Source organism: Arvicola amphibius, chromosome 4 (assembly GCF_903992535.2).
Source record: "Arvicola amphibius chromosome 4, mArvAmp1.2, whole genome shotgun sequence".
Taxonomy (NCBI): Eukaryota; Metazoa; Chordata; class Mammalia; order Rodentia; family Cricetidae; genus Arvicola; species Arvicola amphibius.
The window spans coordinates 119,762,082-119,784,269 of NC_052050.1; the positions used below are offsets into that span (position 1 = coordinate 119,762,082).

The 22,188-nt window shown below is 33.5% G+C and overlaps 1 protein-coding gene across 2 annotated transcripts in view; it reads right to left on the reverse strand.

The window, feature by feature from the left end:
* Nucleotides 1-18,494: 18,494 nt before the first annotated feature.
* The window catches only part of Glra3 (glycine receptor alpha 3), a 147,217-nt gene continuing 143,523 nt past the window's right edge, over nt 18,495-22,188 (reverse strand). For both annotated transcript variants that reach the window (XM_038327681.1, XM_038327682.1), the window contains one exon: nt 18,495-18,773. In XM_038327681.1, coding sequence (XP_038183609.1) covers nt 18,495-18,773 — 279 coding nt within the window. The remainder of the gene's footprint in view (nt 18,774-22,188) is intronic.

Sequence of the window (22,188 nt, forward strand, 5' to 3'; positions counted from 1 at the left end):
CACCTTGTAGTTAGATCTCAAGGAGAGCCATGGTCCTCCCTTCGTGGGTATTGTTTCCCCCATTTTAATTACCCACAGCGAACCACCAGACATGGAGAATTGAAAAGTTTTAAACATTGCACTGGTTTTCTTTTAACATAGTACATTTCAGTCGAGGCACAGCAAGATTAGATCTTCCATTCTACTTCTAATTACATGCGATTAGAATTACTCTGTGCCCACCACATCCACGTTGCATGTGCTACTCATCTGTTAGTTACTTATAGACACTTGAAGTGAAAAGGTGCATGTTCTTCACTTAGCAAAAGAAATGAATGTAATCTGTTCAAGTTTTTGTATTGTCTGTCATTGGACTTCTAGTAGAGGTCTTGAAACATACTCCTTATCTATAAGGGGAACCGCTATATACATTATTATATTCAAGATCCTAGATTTCACTTGAAGTATTTTATGAATATTATCCAGTTGAAGTTTTTTATGATTTTTATGAAAGAAAACTCTCTTATCCCTAAACCTAAAACATCCAAAGGTCAAAGGTATAGTACTTGAACAACATTTTTATAGTACCGGGCATAAAACTTTAATTTTATTTAATTTTAACTTTAATATATAATGCATATATATATGAACTGGTGTTTTAATGAGACTTTCTCATGCTGTACAAAATATACCAACTTAAATTTGATTCAGAATCACCATTAATTATCCAATAATTTGTCAGCATATATTAGATGATAAACCTTGAAATCTTACAGCTCATTGGACACATTTTAATAACAGAATGCCTCCTGAGAATAGAACAAACATGTACCGCTAGCAGTTGGGTATTGTGAACATAGCATGGCTGGCTGATTTCCTAGTTCAGGATGCTGTAACTTATCTTTATATTTGGTCTTCATTCTGTTAGAAAGTTAAACAAAGGTATTTTTGGATTTGTAGCCTCTTTAACCCTTTCTCAAAATGAATCAAATTGAATATGGAAGCGTACGGCCGCAACATGGAAATTTTATTCTCTTCTTCGTGACCGTAGAATGGATTCTGTAATACTGACTGTAAGGTTGCACTTCACATTTCATCCTATGTTTTCTCCATTTCTCAGGATTGTTAGGGTTTTTCTCTAATATGTTCACTAATTCGTCTATTAAAATATTTGCTGAATCTTTACTCACTTTTATGTATGCTGCGTATATGGTTATAAATTTCAAAAATACAATATTTGTGATTTCAGATGATCTGTAGTAAATTTGGGGAAATAGTCAAGAGAATAAATAACTGTATGACAGCTACTATAGGAATCTTTTATAAGGGACATTTTGGAAATCAGAAACAAACCAGAGTGAAAAACTGCAACAATCCATATGTTTTTATTATGTACTACAGTATTTTCTGAAGGGAATAGAGTACTGTAGATGGTAACACAGTGTTAGCCACACAAATTAGGCAAAGAAAATGCTGTGTATAAAGGTTCCCTTGACATATGATAATGTCTAAAAAATTGTAAGTAATGTGGCTTATCTGGATTACGTGTGTCTTTTATGTGAGTCCTCTGACTAGTGCGTCAGTTCACAGATGATGAAAGGCCTAAGGATTTTGTAAACAATAACATTGGATGTAGTTCTCCAAAGACTCATTGTTTGGGGCTAGGCTCTAGGCCTGTACTTAAGACCTGAGATAGGAAAAACAGTTTGGAATCTATGTGTGAAAAGTTGAGAGCTAGCCGGGCGACGGTGGCGCACGCCTTTAATCCCAGCACTCGGGAGGCAGAGGCAGGCGGATCTCTGTGAGTTCGAGACCAGCCTGGTCTACAAGAGCTAGTTCCAGGACAGGCTCTAAAGCCACAGAGAAACCCTGTCTCGAAAAACCAAAAAAAAAAAAAAAAAAAAAAAAAAAAAAAAAAAAAAGTTGAGAGCTGAGAGCTGAGTAGCAGAAACACCAGGAGGAACGCGCACGATCAATGGAATTCATGAACGTGCACGATCAGTGGAATTCAGCAGCTGATGGGAAAAGTGAGAAGTTTCAAACAGCTGAAAACTACCACCTTTTCTGGTGTTTTGTCTGATAGATAAGAAATATGGAAAATTATGGCTTTAATTATGGCAACTGGTTTTAGAAAGGATTTTTCCATATTTATAAGGGAGCCATGAGGAATTTGGAACATATATGAATTGGATTCTTAATACCTAGTGGAAATTGGCTAGAACATGAATAATTGTCGAAGGATTTTTTGTTTTGTTTTTTTTTTGTTTTTTTTTTTTTTTTATTGTCGAAGGTTTTGAGAGGGTGATATTTACTGAGAATAACACATGGATGGAGAGCTAAAATTGAATGACTGCCATAGAAAGAGCACTAAAATTCAAAGCACAGCAATGTCTACTAGGTTTGGCTGTATAATACTTCCTTTGGGAGGTAAGGAGGGAAGTTTAAGGACAAATATGTTCTGTATAATGATATTGTATTATTTGAGGAACACCATACAAAATATTTGGTAATTAAATTTTGATCCAAACCTGCTTTACGAAATGAGCAAATTACATGAGATTAACATGAAAACAGTATTATTTATTATCATTTCCATAGTTTTATTTTTGTAGTTGGTTTTCTTAAATTTAGCGTGAGTTCATAAGAATTAAGTGTTTAAATTTGCTACTTCTAGACTTCCATGTTTACAACTACTAAGAGTTAAGTTCAGATTGCTCTGTAGTATTTAAATCCTCTATTTTCAAGTATTGTCAGTTTCTTACTGTATTATCCATGTTTGAAGAGAAAAGTAAAGTACAAACTTTGACAGTTTCCTAAGGTTTTTATATTAACACTAAATTTTAAAAGCATAAAAACAAAATTACCATTCTCTAGTCATATACTGTGATTGAATTTTAAACATGTTGCATTTATAATGTTTACATACAAAATTATAAAGTAATATTAATACATGATAATTTCAATCTTCAGTTTTGCTTATTTGTGGATTTTCATGTTCATATTGTGAAAAGTGTTTATGAATATGTGGTGTTTATGTGTTTGGAGGCCACTGCATGATTCTTAGTATTGCAGCTTGCGAGCTTGCTACCTACCTTCTTTTTTGAGAATTGGAACTGTGACTTCTAGGGACTATACCTGGGAAAGCCATGGCAAGTGTCTAAGTGTCTTATTAATGAAGCCACGTACAGAGCCATGAGAATGTGATCACAGTTCGTTACTGCCAGTGTTTGCTGTAAGTCTTGAGTGACTTCCCACTCTCTAGAAAGACCAGCTCTGCAATGAACGCTCTGTTCACTAAGCATCCCATGATGGCTTCTCAAGTGATTGTTGGTCAATGCATATTTGAAGAAGAGGATAAGCTAATGAACCACGGATTTCGCACATTCCTGAAGCTTACACTCCGAAAGCCAAGATCATTCATAATTTTGTACATAGCTTTACAGCAAACATCACCTTAACAAATCCAAGTGATCCTTTGGTCTTGGCAGTCTGAGTGTGGAGTAAAGTGTTCTTTTTATTTCATGTTAATAGGCATCATTTGATGAGTTTTTTTTTCCATACTGATGTAGTAAATTTTTTTGCAGTACTTATAAAGCCACCTTTTTATTTATTTATTTTTGAGAACGGAAAGCCAGTGGTAAAAGATGTCTCAAACAATGGCTAAATAATATTATTATTAGATGTCTTCCCTGTATTTCTCTTTCTCCCACCTCAGCTCTTTGATTTAGGTGGTGAAGTTTCAAAACTGATGTTCTCAACAGCTTCTCTGAACTGCTCTTTGCAACAGCCATGGCAGAATCTACTTTTCATTCCCAGTGGTCTTGTTTATAAGCCCAGGACTCTCTAATCTACTACCTGCTTTTCACCTCCTCAATAAGACTCCAATGTTCATCATCACAGCAGCATACAGACAAAGAACTGGCCTTGTTATGCCTTCGGTTTAACTCCTGGTCACCTGTGATGCTGGTTGCTACAGAGCGGAATGATTGGTAGGACAATTATTCCACAGCAATGAGATGTTTGTATAATTGCATAATGTAGCAGCATATGCTAACCTCATGTTGAGTCATGGTGACCTTCAGAGGAATATGCACATTAACAAGTCTTATTTATGTCATGAGTTATGAGTCATAGGGCTGAACTGATGTCACACATATAGCCTCAGGTGCAAAAGAGATTGTTCTAAAAGAGTGCTTATATTGTTATATAATACTGTTGAGAAACTCTTCTATATTACTTTGCTTTTGACACGCAGTAAACACTGTGTAAGGTAACATTTTTCTATTTTCAATTGATTATGTGAAGATTTAGTATGTTGTTGAAACTATATACATATTTAGAATCCACATAAAATGTTTATCACAGTAGCCACATTGATGCAATGTTTGTTATAAGTTTAAGTTATGTATGTCCCATTAAGATGCACTGTTACAAAAGAATTGTAATGTTCAAAGTGCATGTCTTACCAATTAAAGAAACTCCAGAGTGACAGAATTAGGTGGAATTGCTATAACATAAGAGAATAAAAGAATTTCAGCCATGTCATGGCAGCAGTATTTGCAAATTTAAATTGTGACAACAATATAAGCACATTTAGAAGTCAGTTAAAGTCTGCCTTACTATATTTTTGTGATAAATTAATTTCCATATTTTGGCAATCTTTTAAGCCATATTATTTTATTTTGATTTATAATTTCTTTTCTTCTAAATTTCCCTTATTAAAGACATGTGTTGGGCTTGAATTTTGTTACGCGCTAATGATTGTCTTCATCTATTAAAAATAATAGTGCAACACTCTCCAACATGGAATGTCTTGGGGATCAGGAAATTTAGCATGCCACAAACTAGCTTGGTGTTATATTAAGGAAAAATATTTATAGTTAGTTTAAGACAATGACCAAGGAAGGTAAGTTAAGATCAGCCTGGCATTGTTTGTCTCTGTTTTTATAATCACCAGCAATTATTAGGTGAGTAGATTCCATTAATTTATTTATAAAATGACAATAATTCTTACTGTTAAAGTTTAAAGAATAAAATAATTAATGGTTCTATAAAATAATAAATAGCCCTGCAATGAGAAATATAGTTTTGATGACTGTATAATGAAAATAAAAAAATATGTACTGTCATACTAAAGATATAGATCACAATGAACATGTGAGTTTTCAATTGATCCTGATCTTTATTCTGAAACCTTTAAATTTCTCCATTGATGGAGACTGTGACAACCATTAGTCTTTAGCATCCAAGAAATAGACATGCTTTTTCGCAACTTCTAAATTTTTTTCCCATTAGACAAGACTGGGAGAACCAACCTTGTTTAGAGTTGACTAGAGATACTCCCTGAGTTTACATTGCTTTCTGCAGACTCATTGTCTCATTTAGCATGGGATTTTTCTTTGCTTTGTGTTTTTCTTGTTCTAGTAAACGTCTCTGGATCAGGGTCCTTGGACCTGATTAGTGTCATCTAAATTTTAAAACCTCGAGATGACAAGTGGGGCAGTAAATGTGGAAGGGGCAAAGGAGCAGAGCACATTTGGCTGGGCTTTAATTGAACTCTTGTCTTGCTAAATTTATAATAATTCCTAATTTGTCAGGAGTCACATAAAGACATTTTTTGTTCTAAAACTTACATGGCTTATTTTAACCATCATTGTCATTTTGGCTTTGTGTTTGCTTTTCGGGTTTTGAAAATGACTGACGTTTATAAGTTGCAGCAATATTTTAGGAATATTTTGGTAGTAAATATACTGCAACTGAAAGTACAGTGGTTTCAACACTGACACTAAATATCAACTAGGCCATAGAATTGTCAGCCTCTTAAAGAATAAACATGTGTTTAAGGAAATACATACATGTTAAAGGGGGAACAACTCTAAAATGCTCAAATTAATTTTTAAACACCATTTTATTTAAAATAATTTCCTGGCTCCTCTCTTTTTCCAGTAGATGCACCTTAATAAACTAAACATAGATTTTCATGGCTGATGTCAATCCCTATGTTTTTCTATTACGATTATGTTTGAAGGTTATTTATACTTTTTTAAACAATATTTTACAGGTCTGAAGAGAAGGCTAAGTGGTTAAGAGTACTTGTTAATCTTTCAAAGGACCGGAAGTCAATCTCTGGTACCCAGGTCTGGCGACTCACAGTCACTTATGCTAATAACTCAGGAGATCTGACACTCTCTTCTGGCCTCTGTGGCAAACTTTACACATGTACACCCACACAAACACACAATGTATACACATACTTGGAACTCTCTATGTAAACCCTGCTGTCCTTGAGATCATAGAGATCTGCCTGTCTTTGCCTCCTGTGTGTTGGGATTAATTGTGTGGGCTACTGCACCTGGCACTTAAATTTAAGATATTTATGACTTTGAGATGAACATTATATGTGTGGTGAATGTGCATACGTGTTCATGTGCATGAACAAATACATGGAGGCCAGATGTTGATATCGAGCATTATTCTCAAATGCTCTTTGCCTTAGTTTTTGAGACAAAGTCTCCCATGGAAACTGGATGTCATCAGTTCATCTAGACTGGCTGGCTACGAGGTCATGGAGATTCTTCTGTCTGTTTCCCCAAGGTAGTGATTATAAGCACTCATAGCTATTGCTGAGTTTTCAAATAGGTGTTGGAGATCCAAATTCAGTTTTTATGTATGTGTGAAACTCATTATAACTGAGCAATCTCTTTAGCCTTTGGTGGGAGAGATTTTTAAACCATATAACAAAATAAAACAGTACTACATAGTTGAAATTAATGCTTTGATAACATATCTTAATATTATATATATGATTACTTATCATACATATTTTAGAAACTTGGGTTGTATCTTCTGTAAGATTAGTGGTGAGTTAACTTGTCCAAAGAAATTAGACCAATTAAGTCAATATTTTAAGATGGAAACTTCTAGAACTGGAATGTTGGAGAAACTACATATGAATTATCTTGATTTATTTTACTTCTCTTTTTAAATTAAGTTAACTATATCTAATATTTACAACTTTTTGCATCATTTAACTTTAGAAAACCATGGAGCACAGAGAAGTGGAACATGGTTTAATGTTAGGCTACACAAGATGATAAGATCTTTGCACATTTTGTTGCCCATATTATTTACTACACACACACACACACACACACACACACACACACACACACACCCCTCTGCTGTGGCTGAAGAGATCAATGTTTTGCCTAGTGCTGATTAAACATTAATTAACACTTAAGGGAACTGAAAAGCAGTTGGAAGCAAAATCAATGCTTGGCAGATTTTCCACTGTACCATTGAGATTTATTTTCTTTTATAATTTATATTTCTTTGAGCTTTATATTTTTCACTTCGTATTTTCTTAGACTTTAGACTTTATGGTAAACCAGTCTTTACAGTTAAATATTATAAATGTTTTTATTATTTTGTAGAATCTAATCCTTCTTACTACAATGTGAATATCAAGAATATATATTGGGATTAATAGTTAATAATTACTAATAATGATCAAAATTATTTAATTTCTTTAGGTTCCATTTTGTTATTTGTAAAACAAGATCTATAACTTGTTTACTTCCCAAAACTCATGGTATTGTTAATATATCAAATTATCTGACTCATTGCATATGTTTTTTGCTTTTTTTTACTTCAACATACTCCATTATGACAAACCACTGCCATCAATCATCAGTGAAATTTGACTTTTTTTTGAGTGGCGTTTAGAGTTCTCATACCAATGGAAGGGAGCCATCTTGTGGTTTAGGTTCTGTGTAAATTTGCAAGATATTAAAACAGTTTTTTATATTTTCAAATATAGGAACTTTAAGCATATTGTACATGAGATCTACAATTTCATATTTCATATCAAAAGTCTAATCCAGATGTGAATAATTGCTTTTCATACACTTTGAATGACTTGCTTGAAGCTAAAGGTGTGTAGGTGTAGGAAAAGCTTATTGTCACCTGCAATTATTTGCTGATGTACTAAAATCCTTTCAGTAGGAACCAAGTTGGTGGCTGCAATTCTTAGCTAAAATGGTGCAGGAGTTATAGCCACTTCACTCAGGGAGCAACATATTGGGTAGGTGATGACAATAGACAACAAAATACCAGCTCTTATTCTTCTTAAAGCTCTGAATCATGAGAATCAAATACTTTGATAACATAGGAACTTAAACATGCATGACAGTATGCGAAATCATAATATTTTACTATGGAAAGAACATAAAATTTGACAGGGGATGTCCTTCTGTATATGTGTTGCTTTTATTGGTTGATGAATAAAGTTGTTTTGACCAATGGCTTAGCAGAGTAGTCAGGCAGGAACTCTGAACAGAGATAAAGTTATAGAGAGTAGACAGAGTCGAACAGATGCCATGTAGCTGTCAAGGCAGAAAGTGTCAGAGCATTACTGGTAAGCCACAGCCCTGTGGAGATACATAGATTAATAGAAATTGGTTAATTTAAGATATAAGAGCTAGCTAAGAATATACCTGAACCATTGGCCAGAAAGTGTTGTAATTAATATAGTTTCTGTGTGATTATTCAGGTCTGGGTGACTGGGAAACAAAAGTACAATCTCTCTTTACAGAAATTGGCTTGTTATTGGCTCAGCAAGTAAAGATACTTTTTCCACTTTCTTCCAAGTAAGACCTGGAAACCATGACGGAAAGAGATACTGAATCCTAAATGTAGAATTCTACATATTCACGGTCTATCGTATTTCCTCATGCTCTTAAGTGTGCATACACATGCATACATATATATACCAATAATAAATTTAATTTAATTACATAAGAATAAAGAATATAGTGCATTGAAAAGCACATGTGATTGGTAATAATAGAGCAATTAGCAAAACTATATTAACAACATTAAATATTACCACATGATTAGTGTAACTTTACATTTGATTTCAGAATGTATTGCAATTCTGTTAGGTTAGTTATTTGAACATGAAGCTCTTCTGCATATTTCTTTATCACTTAAAATAGCAGCATCTTCATGGATTATTCTAATCTTTCACTATTTAACTTTCACAATGTAAACAAGCTATTTCAAACAACTGATCCAGCATCAGTAAGTGAAGAAGAATTTTACTTAAAGTCAGTTACAGAGACCCTTCTACAACCTCTTACTTCTTGTCATTTTTCTTTGCCTCTGAAAGAAAGAAACACAAATCTAATACTGGACTGGCTTTAGTCAAGGCATTAATTTAAATTCCATCATTGTAAAGCAATTGGGTCTTGATTAGAGGTTATTGATTACTTGTAAAAAGCACAAGCAGAAAAAGCAAATAAAACAAGCCTTTGGCTTTTTGTCTTGTTTTTCTGTGTCCTGCAGTTCCTTGAAATTTTATTTTTCTCACCGTGTTGCTCTGAAAGAGGGAGAGGTCTTCCTGTTTCATTGTTGTTTGCATGGACTAATGCAATAGATATATACTTTAAAAAACATTGAATAAGAAGACAAAAGCGGTACCAAGGAATGAAAATAATCTTATTAATTATGCTTTTAACATTGACCCTGTTATTTATGAAATAAAGTATAACTGAATACAGTTACTTCATTCAGGGAATTTCATCTATTTTTAAGGATCTTTTGACATATAAAACCTAGGTTTTGAGCTCTTATTTTTTCTTTGTTAAAAAGTTTGACAATATGAAGACTGTCAGTTTGTTTGGTATTTGTCTTTTATCCCATGTTCTTAGATTCTTAATCCCAGAAGGGACATGTTACCATTTTAAGCAACGACTCCCAGAGACTATATATTTCAAGTGAGGTCAATTTGAAAGTGAAGAAATATCTCCCTCTCTCTGCTTCTCTAGTTTGTCTCCCTCTCCTGACTCTGTGTTATCTATGTGTATAGACATATGTATCTGCATTTGCATTACGTATTTGATTGTCTGAAATAAAAATGAGATCAAGTCACAGAAATAAATTATTATTTAGGTATGGGTGGTTATATCTGAGTCAATAATACACTACCCATCCATTTTGTAGCATGTTATTTGGAATAATTTTATGTTTTTCTCCTTCTAAAAAGAAAATCAGCATGCTATTGACATAGAAAATGAATTTATGATGAATGGTTTGAAACAGATTCTGTTTAACAAGAGCAAGAATCAGAAGGCTCCTCAATGGTGAGTATATGATATTTAAGGTTTAGCAGTTCATTATGTGGATAACATTGTTTCAGAAAGATTCCTCCTACACATATAATGATCTAAGTTCATTGAGGGACACAAATCTCCTTCCTTGACCAAAGTTTTGTCATTTTCTTCTCTGATCCCTTAGTGAGTACTTCCTAACTTGTTATCTGTCCTTGGACTACATAGTTCAGTCTTAATAAGGATTCTGGCAGTTTACATATTTTTAAAATCCAAACCACCTTGATATCTGGTCAAACTTTTCCTCACCTATCACATCTTTCCCTCCACCTTGCTTTCATCAGGAGTGTTGCTGAGTCATTTTGGCTAGAATCCCTCCGATTCTCACGATTCCTTTTAGGAATTTTCAACTCACTGACCCACGCCTGTGCACCGGATCCCCAACTGTCCTTTTCATACTGATGAGTGTTTATTCCCGTTGTAAATCTTCTCGGGTAAAGTTGGCCTTCACTGCTGTAGCTTGCACGTAGGACTGGTTTTCTCAACAGCACTCTAGCTTAGTTTACTTCAGTGACTTTTCAGATGGTAGTAGAGGAGTTGACAAGAAGCAGCTGGGTAATACAGCATGTGGTTTCAGACGGAAGACAACACAATAAACTAAACAGGTAAATATTTCTAGCATATCACAGTTCTACAACTATACTTTCATTCTAATTTTAGATGCCATGAATGAGTAATTGGTGACCCCAATTTATATAACATAACAGAGAGGAAACAGATTTCAAAGGTCATTTGATTAAGGAAGGAAGCAATTATTGGCAAAAGTAAATTGAGAAAAATTAAGTGGAGCAAACTAAACATTTGGTGATATTGAAAATGATAAATATAGTCAAAATAATGATGGTAATTTTAAATTATAGTAATAAAATTGATTTTAAAACTAGCTCACCAATAAATTTCTCTATATTGTTAGTAAAGTCATGATTAATTTCAATATTTTGTTTGCACATTTTATTGATACCTCTATCCCTTATTTTTTGAGATGATCTTGTCCAATACCCTGTTTTAGTCAAGAGATTTTACTGATATCAAAATGAGAACCATTAAAATAGTTAACGAAGGCCAGCTAATTGGGGAGATATGTAACAATTTAGCAAGGAACTTTCAATCTACAAATTTTACTGAACCTTGTGCAGTAAATCTTTAAGGTTATAGAAAAGGTTGTCACAAATAAATCCTGCTTTTAAATTATTTTATATGTTAAAGTTTCTACCATTTATTTGCTATTGCACTACCAGTATATTCAGACTTCATTGTGTGGAGAACAAGATAAGTTTGAAGATAAAAGAAATAAAATCTACCAAAAACCCTATCTAGAAAGAGTGTCTGTGAAGAAGTCAACTGAAAGTGGTTCAGTCAAATAAAAAAATTTTAAGAAATAGGCTCTCGAGCCAAAGACTCTTGCTGCAAGGTCTGTATTCTATGTAAGTATAAAAGGAATCGCCCTGACAGATATCAATCTTCCTGGCTTAAAATTCCAGATGTGATAGTTTCTAATGGAGAATAGAGTATGATTTTTGACATAAGAAAATTTAATTCTTTGATAAAGTTTCTTTATAGATAATTAGACAAAAAGAGAATCACTGTTAAAAAAACATTAATTTTTATTCTATTTCTGATTAAATTATCTGCAGTTACATGAGGAACATCATATATTATTCACAGGTTAATGATTAATAGAGAATCTGCTAGCTGTAAAATTAAACTAAAGGTAATATAACATATAGCAATTTGATAAAATCGTGCATAACATTTTCAAGCATAATGTCTTGAAAACTGTGACATAAATCTGGACAGAATAAAGAACTCAAATATGCCACTCAGAAAGACACACTTAAGATGTACAGAAAAATAATTAGCATAATAAAATAGCAATACTTTTCTGGGGTATAGTTTTATCGATCATCTTTTCTCACTAATATTATGAAGTCACGACACATCATGTAAAGCGATTTCATCAAAAAATATATGACATGGTTTCTTTTTATTTTGGTTCCCACAGTATATTACATAACACCCCCAAAATGTTAAGATGCTTCACTGTATTTTCCAAAGTATCCTCAGTCATCATACATTTAAGTGTAAGCTTAAGGAAAAGCTTTTGCATAATTCATAAAGATGAAACGGTAAAGAAATGCAAAATTATTCAAACAAGTTCAAGTACAGTTTTTACATCTGAATCCTTTTTTGGCATTTAATTCAGAGTTCCTTACTCCTCCAGTACATTAACAGCTTGGCTAGACACTGTGTATAGAACTCGAATTCTCTAATGATATCTTTCCTTAAACACTTTAGAGAAAAATCAAGTATTAAAATAAAACCTAATCAGGACATTATATTTGAATTACACTTATATTCTAAATAAAAAGCATTATGTTTATTTCAATTTTTAAATTTGTATTTCATTACAGGGTTTATCTCTCTTTATATCTGAAATACATTTAATAAATATTTAGCTTAAAATAATTGCTGAGTTATAGGAAGAAACTAAGTTACTACAAATAGTTTACATAGAACTTTTACTAATTCACTTTAATAAAGAAAAATTTTATATTTCATTATTTTGTAAGACTGAATACAACTTAATACTTGACAAAGTGCCTAGTGAATTTCCTAAGTAAATAAAATAATAATAAGGATATTGAATGATCCAAATAGTGGCAGTGTAGGAAGTGTACAATGAGCTCTAAGTGGGACAAAGTAGAATTTTTTTAGGGAGCAAACATCCCTTTTGGAAAACAGCTAACCTTTGCTTATGCAGATCCTCTGTCTCTATATGAGGGTTAGGAGACAGTCTAAACAGTGTATTATTATGGTCAGTAGTGTTGGATTGAACCCTGGGTCTTCTATGTGCCAGGCAAGCAGTCTCTCCCTTGAGCTGCATTCCTGTAGTTAGTATGTAGTGTTATGGACAGAATTATAAGCTCCCAAAGAAAACACAGCAATGAATTCTGAAGGCATTATGGAGAATATGAGTCACTTGCTATATTAAAAATATAAGTATGTAATAGAATTCTAATTTTTCTGGCAGTACTTCATTTTATTTATTATTCACATAAGTTCAGCTAAGATTTTCTTGTTAAAATATTTGAAAGACATTGCACTTGGGAACTTATTTAGATATTTTGGTGCAGACTAGATAATCTTGGATTCAGTTTTGTAGGACATGAAATTAGGCATTTAAAATATTGTTCAGTTCTGATGACTAAATTCTTTTCCACAATGCACAAAACCAGCCATTTACTTCAAGTTTGCAATCTCTTGAATTCACAGAGCTAAAAGGATTAACGCTTCAATAACAGTCCATTGCTCAACTTTGAAGTCAATCGTAGGCAATACAATCAGAATTATCTTGTTAAAAACGAGAACAAGTTAACAGGACAGGAATGTCAGTATTATAACTGTGCTTGATTGGTAAGCATTAATTAAAAGAGCCTTGCAATTTCAAAGATGAGATAAAAGATCTTTCAATCACTATTTTAAGAATCTTCCCACTGAAGTAAAACATTTCCTATGTTTATGGTTTGTACTTTTGTTGATTATAATTGTCTTTGGTAGATTGTCAAATTAAATTGCTGCGTGGTTATAAATAATAATAATATGTCCCTAATATCTTGATCAAGATTTTCATTGTCTTACAGTCTCTGCCTTTTTAGTATCAGTGAATACTGCCCAATTTGTCTGAGAAATACAGAGCATATGCTGCTATTTTTAAAGAGTCTGGGATGTTGTTTGCATAGAAAAATATGTGAAATTTATTTGGAGTGAATTGAATTGGAGTGCTTCCATTTTCCAACTTTTACTATTCAATATTTCATATTTTACTTTTCTTACCTCTCATATTCTCATAGGTCAGTTTCCTGGAGTGCACATTTTATAAACAAAAGGAAATTTAGTTGCTAGTACGATACTCCATTTTTCCAAGTAACTAGCAGGTTAAGGTATATCATCATGAGAAGACTATGCTTGCAATAAATGAGACAAAAGTAATTTTAAAACCATCTGAAAGATATGGATAATTAAATCAAAATAGTCTATTCAGTTACAAAAATATTAGAGTAGCTAAGAAATCATTATCTTCTGTTAAACACATATGTTTTCATAATTTTTATTATAACTTCCAGTATCTTATATAGATATTGGACATTCATAAAATCAATGTATGTGATCATGTAATAGTTGTATATGGATTATTATGCATTTATAATTCAAAATTTAAAATTAAGTTTATTAAAATACATCAATACAATAAGAATTTATTATGGAATAAGGTTAGCATTCATGATACTCTATGTTGCAGAGCTGGGAGATAGATTAGCTTTTTGGGTATGTGTTATGGGAAAACTAAAGAAAATATTGATGGTATTAAACACTTCTTTCCCATTTCTCCAGTGGTTTTAACAAGTCATAAAGAAACCTTTGCAGTGATTGGGAAATTGTCAGGAGCCATGCAGCCTAGTCTCCATCCGTGTATGAATACCTGCCCATTGGATCTCCACAAGGCAAGACCCGTGGAGATGGTCTCTCAGTTGGCAAGAACCAGGGGACCACAGCGCTGGAGAGGGGAGTAAGGTATGCGTACACAGGATTAGGAAAAGGCCTCAGGAATACACATCGTGCCAACTGTTGAGAGTAAGTTCTCTAAATACCAATCATATAAAATCAATGGCAGCATACACTGCCATATCGTATTCTCCAAGAGGAAAAAAATATAATGTGACTTATGGAATGGATAGATCCATCTTTACCATACACAGGACCTTATAATGGTGGAAGAACTATAGTGCGGTGGGATGGGGAAAGGGTGATTTATCAAAGTCTACCTTTTACGGAGAAATTGAGACGTGGGACCCTCTTGTAGAAAAGGAAAGTGTATAAAAACATATCTTGCAGACATAAAAGAATTGTTTGGGTTTGAATATTCTTGTCCTTAAAGCAATGTACTGATGTCTACTTCTCTTTAACTTCGTAACTGCAAGTTTCTGCCAGCTGACGTAAAGCTGAATGTGTCTGCAAGAGCTGGATGTGTCTGGCTCGATATTTAGTAAACCAGCTAGACTGCTGACCTCTATGTCTAGAAGAAGATTGTGCAGGGGATGGAAAAATGTATTTGGGGAAGCATAAAAGAGAACAATGGGGGCTTTTATAATGGTTATGATGCATTTCTTAAAATACAGCGTATTTCTTAAAAGTCAAAAATAGAAGCTGGGCGGTGGTGGCACACGCCTTTAATCCCAGCACTCGGGAGGCAGAGGCAGGTGGATCTCTGTGCGTTCAAGGCCAGTCTGGTTTATAAGAGCTAGCTCCAGGACAGGCACCAAAGCTACAGAGAAACCTTGTCTCAAAAAAAAAAAAAAAAAAAAAAAGAAAGAAAGAAAGAAAAACAAATAAACCAAAAACCAAAACCAAATAAACAAACAAAAAACAAAAACAAAAATAGAAGCCAAGAGTAAAGCTGTTCCTGTAACCCTGGTAAGAAAAACTCTGTTGACATACAAAGATAGCTGGAGCTATTTAAAATAGGACCATTAGAGTGCTATCTACCTGGTGGTCAGAATTCTTCTTGCGCTGATGCCCCTTCCCAACCTGGGCCCTGACAGGAACGAAAGAGAAAGTTGTGCACATCTATACTAACGAGAAAACAGACTACCTAGGAATGCATGTACTGTGGAAACAATATTTCAAGCTAAAATAAATAAATGTTAAAATGAAGTGAAACAAACATCATGCACCCCTTTCCACTGTTTCCCGCACGGCTAATTCAGAATACTTTGGAGCTTTTGCGCTGGAACAATAGTTGGTGCAGATGCACATTTAAGTTATATCATCTTACCATTGATATTTTTTTTCTGATTTTAATTTAAAAGATTTTGATTTTGCACTCGGGTTGTGGCTTAGCAATCTTTTCCCTAACGTTTAGCAGACTCTGGTTCCAATCCCCAGTACTAAGAAAGACAATCTCATTTGACACAATTCTATTGAGGCAAATACATAGGATGTTGTTACTATTCCAGTCTTAAAGGTTCTGTAATACCTCATTGGTTCATTAGAGGGTACACATTCCTTTAAGTGCCTTTGATTCAGCTGTGTTTGCCTTCTAATGGTTGCCTCAAAAAAAAAAAAAAGGCTATTTATACTTTTCGTGTTGAAGGACAGCGTAAGTATAATAGAAAGCAGAATTATTTATAAGGAAAGATAAAGAAAAATGTACTTTTGAGATAGCAATATTTTCATAGACCTAATGTCAAATTTTGTCATGGCTCATATATTACCTTTCAACTTCAGAGACTAAAAAACCAGACATGTAATGACCTCAAATATGAAAGCTAGTCACACCCGTGATTTTCTTTAGGGCAGATCTGTGCTTGTGATCCTTGTTTTTCTTCTGTTTGCTTCAGGCAGAATTTATTCAATTTAAGTAATGTCAGAATCCTTTCGAAATAAGACAAATAAAGTAGAGAAAAATGTATGCAAGCATTTTGCCAACATTGAAGGGGTGTAGTCCATCACCACTTTAAACCCTCTGGCTACCTCTCAGCAAAAACAACATATCTTGTTCTAGTATTTAATACATGAATATATTTCTATGGTTTTGGCTCATAGATAACAAAGAATGACACACAGGTTTAACCTTTAGGTGTGTACTTTTCAGCAAAGAAAGCATGCAATAACAAGTTACTTCACTTGCTGGCTGCATATAATCACAAACACAATGTTCTTATCTTGTGTGAATTACTTAGAAAAGTGATAATTTGCCTTTTATTAGCAAGCACTGCTTAGCATGGGTAAATGTGTTTTCAAAACTTAGTTTTAAAATCTATAATTGGGTTTACTAAACTACAGAAACATTGAAAAGTTTTTCATTTTAAATGGCAGTTTCTGCTTTGACTTTTGAGAGCAGTTACAGGTCAGAAAATAGTACCATTTGGTTAAAAAACAGTTGATCTCTCTACAACACGTCTGAGATTTTTAAAATTCTTGATGCTTTCACTTTATATAATCTTAGAATAATCAATAATTAAAATATCTAAAATCACGTTAAATGCTTTCAAATATAATATTAGTGGCAGTAATAGTTAAGAAAAGAATAGCTGAGTCAGAACTTGGTTTAATTTTTACCAAGAATTCTATTATACACCTTGCCCTAGAAGCTGCTGTATGACCGGACTGAGACAACGCCACGTCAGTTGAAATAATTGCATGGGCCAAGGATATATTCCAAGCAAAATTGTTTTTAAATGCTCACAACTTGTGAATGACTACATTTTGAATACATTAGCTCATAAAGATTAAAACAATCTCCATTGATACAACTCATATATTTAAATCATTTAGAATTGAAACCCATTCTCCTGTTATTTGGAGGTATTTTGGGCTCATGTAACTTTGATGAGAAAAGGATTCTTATTAAAAAGAATCCATCTTTCATGAATCCATTTATATTTTTCCTTGAATTTTTATATCAAAATGTAAGTACTTTAGTATAATAATATTTAAATTCTCATTCTAAACGAAATATAAAAATCTAATTGAACTTGTTTAATTACATAAAATCACCAAACATTCAGACAAGCTGCTACTAAATTTAACAAACACAAATGAGCTGATTTAAATTTTTCAGTGTTTGGTACTAATTAAAAATAAATGTAACACTTATTTAAGAACAAAGAATGCCCACAGTATCTTTATCTTCATTCTTAAAGATTTAAAGATGAGTAGAATTTTTACATAGCATGATTGCTTAAGCTGTTTATTTTAAATTTCCACAGAGAGATATTTACTATCCTACATGATGGCCTTTATTTTGACTATCCAATTTGATAATTTGTTCCTGTATATGTTGGTTCTACAATGTTCCTATGGACAGTGTTCTAACTGAAATGAAGTTGCCACTGAATGATCTTGTCACTTTCCTTTTAAAATATACTTTACGTCTCAAACTATTACCTTTATTATCCTCATCATTTTGTTATACTTGTTTCATGAATCTTACTGTGCTAGTCTTGATTCCACCTTATTTACTTTAATTGAATTAAAAAATCAAGAAATCCCAAAGTGGTTATAATGTCTACTGTATGTGCTAGTATAACATATATAACACACATTGACACTATGAAGGCAACAGACCATCTCGCAGTAATATGAAACAGGACCCCACAATGTGCATTTTGTATCCCTTAAAGGAACAAATCTGTCTCGTTATTTTACAGGGAAAATAAAAGTAAATTCTTTCCCGGTATGCTGTTTGATGCATTGACTGTCATTTGCATACCACACGCACATACACACACTCTGATGGAAAGGAAACTTTTTCTGACTGCAGTGTTTTTGTGTGCCTTTAGAGACTTAATCTTGCTGCTGATGAATGTCTTCATGCCTAAGAATCTTATAGATAACCCAGTAGAAAATGTTAAAGATCAAAAACGCCAGTGGAAAGCAGGCTCGGGAGATGGTGTCAATCTTCTTGGCCCTGTCGATGAAGACCTTCCTCATTTCCTCGGGGCTCTTTGGCATTGCCTGGACGGCATGGTTGGGGCCCTTTGGGAGCACGCCATCCTTTGCTTGCAGACATGGCCCCATTCCGTAAGCGGTGAAGCTGAACCGACTCTCCCTCACCTCATCTTCCTGTTTTTAAAAAACACCAGGAGATGTTTTAGTAAGGAAACAGGGCATGCGGTGCAGGATCACAGAATAACGGCTTAACCTTTATCATGACGTATGATCGCTTTAATGTGAAGAACAGATAGCGGAAGCACATGATGATGAGTTGATCTGAGGTTTTCCTTGCTTTGCTACCGCCTGGGGGTATTCTGGTCAATATGACACTAATGAGTTTTAAAGGAGAGATAAAAGTTCTAGGGTGTTTACATGTCACAAAGTATCTAAGTGAGAGCAAGAAAAAAGCTATTGAGAGATTTATTATAAATATGCGTATCTTAGAAATTTTTGTTTATGAGTTTAAGCATACATATATCTGACAAAAGGGAAGTAAGCACCAGAACCATTGGCCGAATTTTTATTTCTAGTGGAGACAACCTTTTAATACTTATTTCTTACAGCTCTAGTTATTTCCTTGGAAAGTACAGTTTATCAGAAAATGCTGCTTGCTTTGTGTTACCTTTTATGCTGTTTTTCTATTTTATACCAACTTGTATGTAAGAGCTGCAAGATAATAACATGATCTGATATGTGTTTGGCTAATTCACAGATACTGTGGGTTGGTAAATTATGAATAGAAATTAAAAGGCTTACTTCATATGTAAACAGTAAACTTATCACTTTTTGCCCTTTGCCTAAAATCAACTGTAAATAATAAACTTATTATAAGTTAACATTCATAAATAATGTTTGAAATTATACTATTACTTCTAAATAAAGAGAAATTCCCATATGTTTACATAAACAACTAAATCTGGGGCTTGACAAATGGCTTGGTGGTTAAGAGTTCTTATTGCTCTTAAAGATCTGAGTTTGGATCCCAGCACCCACACAGTGGTTCATAACTGCATAAATCTCTGGCCCCAGGGGATTCACTGCCTTCTTCTGGCTTCTATAGGCACACAGTACAAATGCACAGACACACATATATGCACATAAAAACTTAATTAAAACCTATAAAATTTAATGTAAAATTTATAAATGAAACATCTACATGATAGAGAAATTTGCTATTAACTAATATAGAATAAAATCGATGAATACTTGAAAATGTAAGTTAAATCATTATTGATAACAAGGGTCATTTTTTTGCTAGTGAAACTGCAAGTTTCAACGTACTAATTAATACATTTTATTGGTATAAAACTGCTATGATAGTTCTTTTTTATATTAGTTTAAGAGATTAAATAATCATTTGGTCCAACTTGAAAAGTGCATTAGGTCTATGAATGTAGCTGCTCAATAAACTGCATATCATAAAATATGAAAGTGGAAAATTAGAAATAATTATGGACTCTAAAAGTGAGAAAATGAGCAACGTTGATTCAATAATGTATGAAGTAGTTTTATAGAATTATGAAGGTGAGGAAATTCCACCTAAAAGACAAAAGCATATAATTATTGGAAACATTTCAACTGTAAGATTCATTAAGAAATTGGATTTGAGTGGAAGCAATTAAAATACAACAATTAAAATCACCTTAAAATAAAGCTTCCATCCAAGTTACCTGTGACTACTGTAATACTGTAACACTGTAATATTTCAGAACAAGAAAATGGAAACCATTTTTCTCAGGACTCTAGTAAATGTGTTCATTCATGTGGCCATGTTTTGACTTCTCAAAACAATTTTATGATAAACATAGTGCATGATTTAAAAATGTCTTTTAAAAAGTATATATGAATTTAATTGTTATTATGTAAATGGTACATTATCATCTTTAAGATTTAATAAATTATGCTGCCTCTGGCATTTCTGAATGGAAACGTAAATTATCTCAGTAATTTGAATTATATATTCAAGTCATTTAATTTTGAAATATAATATTTAAGTTACATCAACCCTCATATTTAAAATACAGCACTAAAACGGAGAAAATAGCTTTCTCCATGAGCATTTTCATGTATGGGTATATTAATTGAATTGGAAAGTTCATTATCAAAATGCTGATATTTCATGATTTTATAATATGCGTTTAAGAAATAAATTCATTGACTACTTTTCTTACCACCTATTCTGGACTATTTATTTTAAGATCTTTGAAACCACAGCAACTCTTCTCAAGTAGTTTTTCATTGAAAATGAAACATACAACAAATGAACAATCAATTTTTTTCTGTTGTGTCTTTTTATATAACCGGCTGTGTGTAGGAGAATGACATGAGCCCTGAGCTGTTGTGACACTCTGAAAATGACCCATGGCTTCTAAGGTATCATTGTCTCGAAAACATAGAATTAAGCTAAATGGGGACTAGAGCCAGCTCCGCTCACTGTGGGTAGCTGCACCAGCATCAAAGGGTGAAGAGGACTGTGCATAGGTCAGTTCATCCTCAGCCAGTGTGACGGGCAGTGTAAATCACTGCCTTAGAATGAGCTCTTTGACTTCTGTGTGCGAAGGTAATCACATACCCCTTGACTTTTGTGTATGTGGGGGCAAAGAAGCTGTGTCCTGGAGAAACAACTCAGATTCCTGTAAGATGACGATGGGGCTAAACTTAGTTCGAAAGATTGTCATTGTTTAGAGAATGTAAGTGACCATTCAATCTGAACTTCAGCAGTTTACACAAAAGACACGTAATAGCATAGCTTTTCCTCAATATGACTAGAAAGTTTTGTTATGCTCTGAGGAGCATATGGTGCTGATCTGCTCTGGGATTAACAAGGCAAAGGATGTGCAGAAAATTATCGGGTCTGAGTCTTACTAAAGGAATATGGATGGCGCAGAAGTATCCCCTGGGAAGAATTATGTGGAAGAGCAATGAGATGGAAATTGAAGGGGATGTGCCTCAGTGATGTTTTCTTAATTAACCATCCTTGAGAAGTTGGGGTCAAACAGTAGTAAGGGAAGAAGCACATGAAGAAAGCAGTTGGTTTTCTGAAAGGCTCAAGGTGAAAATGTGAAAGAGAATTTTGTTTTGTCTTGATTACATCTATAATCCCTTGCAGGTGACCCTCCAAAAATAGTATTTATATTATAATGTGTCCATATATTAAAATATCTGAGCCACATGTTAGCAAGTTACAGGAGGTAGGTAGTTAATTTTAATTAAGAAGTTTGAATTATGTATGCCCATAGTGATATTTCCACATTTGTACAACATATAAATCAAAAAACCTCACCTTCTTAATACTATGTCTTTGGGATCTGGTGTGTAATTTGTATTTATTTCATCTATAAAGTCAGACTGCATTTCTAGTTTTTGGTAGCCATACGTTGCCAGGAGCTACCAAATAGATAATAATAGTTGCAGTGTAATCATTTGGATTGATTTTCTGTAGAGTTAGCAGGGCTCTGTGTGACCCATGCTCTCATGAATCTCTAAGTTAATCAATGTAGGAGTGAATGATAGATTTTCAGATGATGCAGCATAAAAATGTTTG